We start from the raw sequence: 12,139 nt of genomic DNA on the forward strand, positions 1-12,139 counted from the left end.
GATGTTATAGCAACCAGAAAAATGGTCTTCCTGGAAAGGAACTGGAGGTCTGAAGATAAAGAAGGTTCAAAAGGTGGTAACGTTAGGTGAGAGAAAAAAATTTAAATCCTAAGGAGGAAGGGGGTTCCTTAAAGGGAGGTCTTAGTAAGGAGGCACCTTTCAAGAAGGCTCTACACAACCTGTGTGACATTAAGTTCGAAGTAGGATCACTAAAGTGGAAATATGAAATTGTGAGTTGTACTCTGATGGTTGCTGCAGCTGAACCCTGTTGGAAGCATTCTGCCAGGAATTCCAAGATAGAGTGAATAGGTGCAGAAAAAGGGTCAATGTTTCTGTTTTGGACCCAGAGAGAAAACCTTTTCCATTTGCTAGAATACAGTTTTCTGGTGGAAGCTTAAGAGAGGACATCAAAATATGCTTAACTGTTGGAGTGAAATTCTGAAGCCTGACAAAACTGGGAAGTGGAGCAGCCAAGCTGTCAAGCTGAGGGTGTGGAGAAAAGGATGAAGCGCACCCGACATATGTGCCAGCAAGTCTGGAACTGGGTCAAGAGTCCAAGGCTACTCCTGAAGATGAGGCCAAAGGAAAGGGAACCAAACTTGACGAGGCCAGTAAGGAGCAATGATAATTATCCTGCTTCCCAAGGACTGTGCTTTCTGAATGACTCTGGGTATGAGAGGAAACTGAGGAAAGGCATACAGAAGTCCCGAGGGCCAATTGTGAGCAAGTGCATCTCTCGGTGTCTCCCCCGGCTGGGGGGATTAGGGTAAAGTAGTTGCTGCACTTGGCATTCATGGCAGTGGTGAAAAGATCGCAGCAAGGCAAAACCATGTTCGGAAAATCCTTTCCGCTACGTTCTGATTGAGAGACGACTCGTGAGTCATTAGACGTACCCTGCTCAGCTTGTCTGCTATCATGTTGGACTTCCCCAGAATGTGCGTTGCTACTAGAAAGCGCTGGGAAGAAACTGCCCATTGCCAAACTCTTAGGGCCTTGCACCAATGGGGCTAACATCTGATGCCCCCTGCTTGTTTATATACCAAACCACAGACATATTGTCTGACTGTATCACAATTGTCCCTAGAGGGAGAGAGTCATGAAGTGCTTGCAACGCAAGAAGCACTGCTCTCATCTCTAGGACATTTACATGCAAGTGAGCCTCGTGTTCTTGCTATATACCTTGGACTGTTCTCCTTAGATAATGCCCCCCCCCCCCATCTGGGAAGCGTCTGTGGTCACGGTAGCTAAAGGTTGTTGTGGAACAAAGGGTCTCCCTATGGTCACATGGCTGGAGTGTATACACCATCTTAAGTCGTTTTTGCATGATTCCATTATCCTGATAAGGTGAGACATAGGAAGCTCTTGACGTGACCACTGGAAGAACAAAAGCCACTGAAGGATCTTCATGTGCATTTTGGCAAGGGGAAACAGTGTTATTGTGGAAACCATTGTCCCTAATAATTTAAGAACTATCTTTGCTTTCACCTTGGTCTTGGGAAGAAGCAGCATCTGTTGCCTGAGTGCTGAAACTCTGTCTGCTGGAAGATGTGCTATCAAGGAAGCGGTGTCTAGATCTGCGCCTATAAATGTAATATGTTGACAGGGCAACAAGGCAGATTTTTGAAAGTTGACTGTAATACCCAATTGGGCGCAAATTTCCACGGTCACATCCCTGGCTTGTTGGAGTAGATGCTTGGTGGTGGCAGATAGGAGCCAGTCATCTTGACAGGGAAATACTCAGAATCCTAGATGCCTCAGGTGAGCCATGACTACTGCCATGCATCTGGTGAACACTCTGGGGGCTGTAGTGAGACTGAAGGGCAGAGGTCGGAACTGATAATGACTTGCTCCCAGCTGGAAGCTTAAGTACATTCTCAATGCCCTGTCCATTTTTATGTGGTAGTAAGCATCTTGAAGGTCTACCGAGCACATCCAATCGACTTTCCCTAGAAAGGGAAGTACAGACTGCAGTGTCACCATTCGGAACTTTGACTTCTTGACAGATTCGTTTAAATTGTTTAGGTCTAATATGGGTCTCCAGTCCCCTGTTGTTTTTGGCACCAAAAAGAATCTTGAGTAAGTTCCGAATCCTATTTGGCCTTCGGGGACTTCTTGGATGACTCTTTTGTGCATCAGCTTTTAAATTTCTATAGTTGCTTGCTCCCATAGATTGGGTGGAACATCTAGGATTGTTCTGATCTGTGGGACAGGATAGGAAAAGGGAATGGAATATCCTCTGGATATTATTCTTAGTACCCACTTGTCTATATGCATCTATACTTATTTCTTCTAGCAGAAATGATAACATTTTAAAAGAATCCTAGGATTTCCTGTAAGGTATATGGGATGAAGTATATGATAAGGACCTGAAATTTCTTACTGTCAACATAGTAGATCTTTTTTTCAGTTACACCACATAACATTGGGTTAGAGTGGTTTGAAGAAGCTCTGGTTGAAAAAGGAGGATTTGATTTTTCATGAGTTCAGAATACTATTGGAACTCATGAAGATAGTGTTAAAAAATAATTTTTGAAGGAGAATTTCATAAACAGGAAAATGGAGTAGCAATGGGGGCCTGTTGTGCCCCCACATATGCCAATACAGTGTTTCACATCTGGGAACAGAGATTTACATTTAATTCTCCTTTTGCACAGTATTGGAATATGTACAAACATTATCTTGATGTATGTATTTTTTTGGACAGGGAAGAAAGCTAAATTAAAGGAATTTATAGGATATATAGGAACAACAACAGTTTTTAAAATTTACAAACAAGACTACTAAAGATTCAGTAAATTATTTGCACGTCACGATCCATAAAGTAAAAAAGAGACAGGATTTTAAGTCCAAAGTGTACAGAAAGGACACTTTCTCCAATTCATATTTAGATTATATTAGCACCAACCCTATAAACAGAAAAGGAGTATTCTTAAGGGTCAATTTATAAGGATTTCAAGAATAACATTTAAAGAACAAGACTTTCATGAAGAGTGTGTTACATATGAGATGTTTTAAGAAATTAAATACCCAGTTGATATAATGGAAGAGGTTATACATGAAGTTAAAGACGACAGAATGGGTTAATATATTCCAATTTTAGGGAACCAAGAAAAAAACGAAAGGCAGCTTACTACTAAAACCAAATCACGTAAAACGCAGCCCCAAATGTCACAAACTATACTTTAATAAATGTTTAAGCACTTTTGTTCTAAATAACAAAGAACTTCATCAGAAACTAATACACAACAACTTCCTGCCACTTAAATACCCCCAAAGGTGCCAAATAAAGAACCACTTATCTTAAAGAGATACATACATCTAAGACATCTTACTGCAAAATCAAACCTTAAGCCCCCTTTAAAACATTTTGATACTATATTAAAAGAAATGGTAAAAACAATACATACAAATATAACAAATAATACAAAATGTGTATAATATAAAAAAATGAACACCACCTTTAAAAACTATGAAAACCCACTTAGCAATGCTGCGTATTCTTGAAATTCCCTTAAAAATATTAGAAAAAGATTGGAAAAAATACTGTAAAAATTAGGTCAAAATTAAATGGATGCTGCTTTAATCGTAAGCATTGGTTTAACAGAAATTACTTCATGCAGCCCTGGTGCAACACTTACATTAAGCAAGACTTGCCAAAAACACAGTCTGTTCAACCTGCAGTTCCCTATCACCACCCTTACTGGTATGGGAACCTAATTCAATATACTAAATGTGAACTTCTTGAAATCATTACACTTAACAGAACGCTTGTATAACGCATTAGTCATATTTGCTTTCTTAATGGCATACACTTGTTGGATATGAGGCACAAAATGCAATATATACAACTCCTTTGTGTTGCAATCAAACCTCCCCTCAAATGAAATCAACTTTGGGTAACCAGAAAAAGAGAAGTGGGAACCTTCCAAAATGTACCTATACTGTCTACAGGTACCACATCTATTAATTCCTATGTTTTTCGTGGAACTTATGTCCACTTAGTGTTCCTTTCCAAAATCACCTTCAAATTAGCTATTTTTATATACACAAAACTAGGTTTACCACCCAAACAACTGTGCTGCGGTAGCGTTGTTGCCTCACAGTAAGACGTCGTCCTGTTCGATTCTCAGCTAGATCGTCTTCTGTGTGGAGACATGTGTGAATGGGCGTACCTTCGTTGAAGGTTGTGTGTCAGGGCCGGCAACTCGGCAGGTAAAAATCTACTGCCAATCATTAGCGGACCGGAGTTGCGCTGTGGCGAACCCTAACCGGGAAAAGCCGAAAGACACAACAACAATAGACAGTGTTCTAATGACTAGTAAGTAATACATTTCTTTAAGGAAAAAAATCCCTATTGTATTCCATAACAAAAACTTGCAATGGATTCACTGCTGGAACATCATTAACACAATTACAAACAACCTTCTTAGAATGCAAAAGGGAGCATACTAGTATGCCTATCATCATTGATCCATTTCAAAGTTTTGTCCCGTAAACCCTGAAGGTACCCACACTCCCTGAACATCTTAACTTCTGAGTCTCCCAACTGAAAACATCATCATTAGAGACCAATCTACTTAATCTAATGTACTGTCCCCTGACCATGTTCTTTCGCCATTTAGGGTGTTGGCTGTCATAGTGCAAATAGGTAGCAGAAAATGAATCCTTGCAATAAATATTAGACTCAAATTTCTTTAAATCCATGTTTTTATATAAGTTAATATCCAGGTAATTGATTGAATGACTATTAATCTGATGCTTAAACCTCAAAAAATCAGTAGAGCTAGTCATATAGTTAATAAAGTCATCAAATTCATCAGTGCTCCCTCTCCACAAAATAAAGATATCATTCAAAAACTGCAAGTATGTTACTATATTAAAAGAAAATGATTAACCCAACACAGCAGTTGTCGCCCAATGCCATAAAACCACTCCTGCTGCCCTGTCTTCTATCCACAACTATTCACTTTATCCAGACGAATCCTTTAAATCTGCACCACATCCAATACATACTTGTATGGAATACTGTTCAGTTCTTATCTAGCTGGCTTGTGTGACTTGTCTTGTTTTCTTTAATTTTATAATGAACTCTGGAATAAGGATGACTATGGTCTGAGCCACAGTCAAATCTCATTTTTATTCTCTGTAAAGTTTTTTTTTCATCTCTGAAAGCATAGGACATAAACGTTTTGTGGGCAGGGGCATGGAGTTAACTGGAAGACCCACTACAAATGAGGCACAAGGGCCAGTCCAGTAACAATGACAAAGATGGGACAAAAAAAGATGAAGGAGATTTCTGAGCTGAAAAGGTGACTTTTTCCAATGTGAAGCTCAAAACAAAACTGCTTCAAAATAAAACATGAAGCTGTTAGTCTCAGACCTTTTTTTGTGTGAAAGGAAACCATTAACTTTACAAATCTTTATAAGTAAATTTATATAAAAACAAAAGATGAGCATTTCTACTGCTAACAACTGGTTACAGATGGGATGGCTTTTTCAGAGAAGAATAAATCGAAGCATAAGAAAATGTCATCATTTTTGACACAAATTGCAACTTTGACAAGATACATTTTTGAGAATTAAAACTTACAGAATCAGTCTCTGTCAGCACACTAGAACATAATCCTTTTGCTTTGGCATCCGGTTCTGGGAAGAAAAAAAAAAACATTTATGGAGGACTCAAATCAAAATTAACACCCAGTTACCCAAATTTTGTATATGCCCATTTGAGAGACAGACTCTTCTGTTACAATGTAAGGTATACAGTTTCATGAAGAAGAAGGAAATGAGCTGAAGGATGTCAGGACTCTGAAGTCAAGGATCCAAAAGTTTTAATTAATGCTGTCTTCATAAGCACTGTTAAAGGAAAGAACAGAGAGCAGGTCACAAACACTAGCAAGACAAGTAAAACAAAACTTATGTACTTACCATGACAGCTGAGAGATGTGTTCATCTTATTAAATCATCATGACTAAAGACGCAGACTCCAAGTCAATTCAGCAGGATGACTTTACCTAGAAACTCCTCTTTCAATCTCACAGTTATGTTGTGCACTCCCCTCCTACCTCCAAGACCAGCCAAGTGTCACTCAAAAGTGAGCAAAAATGGAAATATTACCTAACACACACACACATATATATATATATATATATATATATATATATATATATATATATATATATACACATGTCTACAACAGAGGAAGCATCCACCCTTAGCCTCATACTGCAAAGGTGGGAGGGCAAGTGGGCATGCCAAAAAGGGAGGAGGACAGATCACCTAGAGTTACCAATATGCAAGTAAATAAATATTTAATGTGGCTTTGTCCATCTCTTCAGCCAGTGCAACTGAGTATCAAGGCTGTTTACCCTCTTGGAATTGAGAAAAGATTCTCCAGGATAGCAGTAGACCTGGGGATTATCAGCTATATAGTGCCTCATACAAGTACACAGAGAAACCTTTGTCATAGCTCTCTAGTGAAATGTCTGCACTTAAAATACAGACTGCCAACAGACAGTGTAGGGAAAAAAAAAAGAGACCACCATACCATATTACTGTGGTGCTGTTTCTGAAAATCCTGAGATGTGCTGGTTTCCATGCATGAGGGAACAATGGAGAGGGCCCAAATCAGTGCCCTCAATGATGTGCTCCATCTTTTGTTGGGGGACCACTGACCCTGAACTAATGAGGAGCCTATCCAGATACGCCAAGGCAGGTACGATGCATCTGTGTGTAGTTCCTGGTTGAGAGTGGGTGGGTGAAATGGAAGGTCTGGATTCAGTTGGATCTGGGATATTCATCACTGTAACTTTCTACAGAAAAGCCAAGAGAGGAATTCAGAAATCCAGATGACAGTGCTGAGACCACAGAAATCTTGAGGTACCACTGGATCTTTCTTATGTAACATGGCAAAGGAAATCACTGGAATGGTGGCTGCCATGTACCCCAGGGATCTCAGAATTCCCTGTGTAGGAGACATGCCATGTACCCCAGGGATCTCAGAATTCCCTGTGTAGGAGACAATCGAAGAGGGAAGGGGGACTTTCTCTTGGTGGAAAAGCAGTTATCAGTTGGGAATCCAGTCTGCAACTCAGGAAAATCACATCCTGGGAGGGGGTTTAGAGAGGATTTTGAGATTGAGGGTGAAATTCTTGCCTCTCTGGAAGAGTAGCTGTAAAACGTAGGTGCATGTTTACAGTGTTCTGAGAGGTAGGTTGGATAAAGTCATTCAGATAAGAAAAAAATTATATTCCTTTAGTTCTGCAAAACTCATCAGCCAGCATACAAAAAGTCTTATACTATTATACCGCTCAACCTCTTAGAGCAAAAAATCTGGAAAAATTATAAATAATGGGGGGACAAAAGCCCAAAAATAGGGACACTTTTTAAACATTGCTCTTACAAACTGAGAAAGTTGAAAGAATAGCAGGTTTTACATTAACATGAATTTTCTGAAGGGTAAGAAGTCTGAAACTCAAATGTCTGTCATTTTCTGACTGAAATCCTCAATAATTTACCAACAGTTTGCCAGAATACCACAATTTTATGAGAAACAGACCAAAAATGTAAGGCAAAAATCTGGAATTATGCGAGAATCTGTAGGATACGTGGGACATTGAATGTAGGCCATAAAAGCAACGTATGCAGGTACCATCCTCAGAACTGAATGCCCTAGGAGGAAAGCCAGACTAAGGATATAAAAGGTCAGTACATCCAAGCACAGCAATAGACCGGGGGGAAGGAGGGTGACATAGAATACTGCACCAATGAAAAGAAAGACATCTATGGTAATAAGATTTTACATAACTTGCTGCAGTATTCTTAACCTGAAAGAGTGCCAAATCTCAAGAAGAAAGGGAGGGGGGAGGAACAGAGGCACTTTCAATGAAACCATGTAAAATGGCTTTAGCAAATCTGGCTCTGGATCGGGAGATGCCATCCAGTTTGTAATGTTTGGTAAAGGTATGAACAGAAGACCAGGTGGCTGCTTCAAGAATGGCACTGTTATTTAAGCCCTTGAAGAATGCTTTAGAGGAAGCCACAGCCCTGGTAGAGTGGACTTTCAAGGGTGAAGAGAGGGTCTTTCCATTGAGTATGTAACAAAGGCAAATAGTCTTTGAAATCCAAAAAGAAATAGTCTGCTTCGAAATGGGTAAACCCAGAGCCTTGGGATGAAAGTTCACAAATAGCTGATCAGATTTTCCTAATAGCTTTAGTCTTGTCCAGGTAAAATCAAAGTTGTCTATGTACATCTAAGGAGTGCAGTAACTTCTCATCGTGGTTTTGGGGAGAAAAGAAGGTAGGTAATTGAATGGACAGGTTAAGGGATAACTCATTAACCACTTTTGGCATAAAAGTAGTATTTGCTCTCAAGGAAACCCTGTCCTTATGAAAGACCAAGAAATGGGGTACTGCATAAGGGCTTGTAGCTCTAACACCTTTCTAGCTGATGTCAATGCCACTAATTTTCCAAGAGCAATGTTTGAGGGAGGCCAAAGATGCCAGCTCAAAAGGGGCCAGGGTCAATTTTTCTAGAACAAATTTAAGGTCCCAAGGAGGAGGAATAGGTTTCCTGGGAAGCCTAATGGGAAGGATACCCTTAAGGAATTGTTTCACCTCAAATCTGGATGCTTAAAGGGGAGATAGAGGCAATCAAGCAGAAATAGTCGACGTGTGCTTTGACAGAAGAATAAGCCAAGCCAGCAGAGAGCAATTCACATAAGACGGACACAACCACTGGGATCTCCAGTGTCAGTGGACATTTGTTCTTACAGAAACCAGAGTTTGCCACTTGGAAATGTAAGATTTTCTGGTTGTGGGTTTTCTGGCCTCCTGCAAAACCCCGAGCATGTCCTCTGAGAATAGGTGAAGTGGATCAGAATCCCATCACCCAGAGAGGTCCGCTGTAGCATTGACAGGTGTGGGTGCATCAGAGATCCTTTGTTCTGTGTGAGTAGGTCCACTATGTAGGGTAACATGTGGTGATGGCACTAGGCTAAATGCAGGAGGGGCAACCAGTGCTGTCTTGGCCAAAAGGGAGTCACCAGCAAGATTTCTGGTTGGTCCTGTCAAATCTTGAACAGTACCTTTGATACTAGGGGAAGAGGAAGTAATGCATAAAGAAGCATCCCCTTCGAAGAAAAGTAGACAGCATCTACCTACCAAACCAGAGGGCTTGCAAATCTGGCACAAATGTTTGTAAGTTTTCTGTTCAGGGGGAAGGCAAACCTATTTGAGGAGTACCCCATCGGTGGACTATGTCCAGGAAAGTATGGTTGTGTACCTACCATAAATGTAGATGTTCGAGTGTATTCACTGTTGCAGTCATTACACTTGGGTTATCCCGCTGGCAGGCTATCTGCAGTCGGCCTGAATTCCAAAGTCCTGGTCCGGTGTCAGTTGCTGTTGCCTCTTCCCTGACGTCAGTGCGCCAGGGGTATAAAAGATGCAGCCGATGCCATTTTCTTCAGTTTTTCTTGCCCCGGATGTCAGGTGCCCCAAAAAGGGTAGGCTAAAAATTCTGCTCATAAAAAAGCATGCACTAACAAACATTATCTTCATCTACAAGCAAATACACCACATAGGTTGTATAGAATAGAGAAGTACAGATAAATCCCAGCAATGAAAGGGGGATGGTGGGAGGGTAACCTGGACTGCAACAGTGAATACACTCGAACATCTACATTTATGGTAGGTACACAACTGTATTACGCTCATCGTGTTTCACTGTTGCAGTCATTACACTTGGGCTGAATCCCAAAGCGAAGGTTGGGTGGCTGGGCCTAAATAGAGTTAGGAGCGGCTATGAGGCCCTGCAGAACTGCAGTGGCAAAGCCTGCTCTGGATTTAGAGTAAAGAGGTAAGTGGTAGTGCTTTGTAAAAGTGTGCACTGAAGTCCAAGTTGCAGCCTCCAAAATATCCTTGGTTGGTACTCCTCTGAGGAAGGCTGCTGAAGTGGCTGCTGCTCTGGTTGAATGTGGCCTAATGCCCTTAGGCACTGATTTGCCATGTTGTGAATAGCAGAAACGAATGCAGTGGCCTATCCATTTTGAAACAGTCTGCTTTGAAATAGCTTTTCCCTGTGATCCTGCAGCATATATGCCACTAAGAGTTGCTCAGTCTTTCTGAAAGCTTTAGTTTTGTCCAAGTAGAAGCATAGCTGTTTGTGTATGTCCAAAGAATGCAGAAGTCTCTCCCCTTTATTCTGTGGATTTGGATAAAAGGTAGGCAAATGAATGGTTTGGTTAAGAGCCACACTGGACACTACCTTAGGCAAAAATGTTGGGTTTGCCCTTAGAGAAACCCTGTCAGGATGGAAAATAATAAAAGGTTCCATAGCCATTAGTGCCTGTAACTCTGAGACTCTTCTTGCTGAAGTTATTGCTAGGAGCAGAGCTGTTTTCCAAGAAAAGTATTTTATCTCAGTTGTATTGGCTGGCTCAAAAGGAGGCAGTGTGAGCTTTTCCAAGACAAAATTGAGGTCCCATGCAGGTATTGGCGCTCTCCTTGGAGGTCTTATGCTTTTGGCCCCTCTGAGGTGCTGCCTTAGCAGTGGATAAGGAAAAATAGGTGGGTCCATATTGTAATGAGCTGAAATGGCAGAGGCATGGATCTTAATTGATGAGAAGGATAGGCCTTTGTCCAGCATCTCAGTTAGGTATTGTAAAATCTGAGGAATATTTGGTACAAGCCTGTCAATTCCTTGTGCCTGGTTCCAAGCACAGAATCTCTTCCATTTTTCTGCATAAGATTTTCTGGTGCTGGGCCTCCTGGCCTCCAAAACAACATCCATAACTGCTTTAGAGAGGGGTGTGTTCTGAATGGTTATATTATCTGCCATGCGGCCAGACTTAGGGTTCTGAGTTGGCTGTGCAGGATCTGTTTGTTTTGTTGGGTCAGTAAATGAGGAATTTGAGGTAATGTCCAGGCTGGGCCTTGAGACAAGCTCTTTAGGACTGGATACCAGTGCTGGCGTGCAGTCTGGGGCAATCAGTATAATGTTTGGCTTCTCTTGTCTGACCTTTAGGAGTACCTTGGGGAGGAGAGGCAGTGGAGGAAAGGCATATACTGTAAGGGTTTTCCAGCTGAATGATAGAGCATCCACTTTCCATGCTTGTTTGTGATATGTCCTTGTGCAGAATCTCTGCAGTTGGCAGTTGTGAGGGGAAGCGAATAGATCTATGTCTGGGCATCCCCATTTCCTTGTTATCATGCTGAAGATTTGTGGATCTAGTTTCCACTCGTGGGGATCCATGAGGTTTCTGCTTAGCTCGTCTGCCAAGAGTATCTGTCTTTCCTGGCAGGAATTGTGTTTGCAGGTGTACTTGATAAGGTCAATGCTGTGTTCCACAAAGTCATGGCTTGTCTGCAGAGGGGGTATGAATGTGTGCCTCCTTGCTTGTCTATGTACCACATGACTGTAGTATTGTCCGTCTTTATCAGCAGTTGTCCTGGATGAAGTAGATCCTTGAAGGCTATCAGGGCATTCTGTACAGCTAGCATCTCTTTTTGATTGATATGATGATGCATTTGGCTTGCGGGCCATGTGCCCTGAATACATTTTCCTGCCATGTGGGCCCCCCAGGCATAATCTGATGCATCTGTTAGTGTCAGTCTGGCTGTGGGTAAAGTGAATGGCTGTCCCTTGCTGTGGTGACAGGCCTGTGCCCACCATCGAAACTCCTGTTACAGGCAGGGAATGAGGGTAATTAATGTTTCCAGGCTGTGGCAATTTTGAGTCCAAACACTTTTTAGATACCACTGTAGCTTCCTCATGTGCAGTCTTGCATATGGAATTAGCAGGATGCCATGAAGCCCAAAGCCTGCAGAATTTTTCTTGCAGATAACTGGGTCTTTGTTGCCATCTTTTTGAAGTCAGTTGCCTTTGTTTGTCTGGCGTGAGATAAGCCATCTGGGCAGTTGTATTTAAGCTTGCACCCAGGAATATTATCTCTTGAGAGGGTACCATTTTTGATTTCTTTTCGTTTACTGTGTACCCTAGGCAAATTAGTAATCTTTTTATAAACGCCAGATGCTTCAGTAGAATGTCCTTGTTCTCTGCTTGAATAAGGCAGTCATCCAAGTAAGGATATATTTGGATTCCTCTTTGTCTACAAAATGCAATTACTGGTGCCAGGCA

The 12,139-nt window shown here is 41.4% G+C and overlaps 1 protein-coding gene across 3 annotated transcripts in view; it reads right to left on the reverse strand.

Moving 5' to 3' along the window:
- Window positions 1–12,139, reverse strand: part of EP400 (E1A binding protein p400) — a 3,509,270-nt gene that overhangs the window by 2,651,992 nt on the left and 845,139 nt on the right. For all 3 annotated transcript variants that reach the window (XM_044065578.1, XM_044065569.1, XM_044065563.1), the window contains one exon: window positions 5,591–5,646. In XM_044065578.1, the coding sequence (XP_043921513.1) occupies window positions 5,591–5,646 (56 nt within the window). The remainder of the gene's footprint in view (window positions 1–5,590; window positions 5,647–12,139) is intronic.

Source organism: Protopterus annectens, chromosome 1.part0, assembly GCF_019279795.1.
Source record: "Protopterus annectens isolate FY-2018-M chromosome 1.part0, PAN1.0, whole genome shotgun sequence".
Classification (NCBI taxonomy): domain Eukaryota; kingdom Metazoa; phylum Chordata; order Ceratodontiformes; family Protopteridae; genus Protopterus; species Protopterus annectens.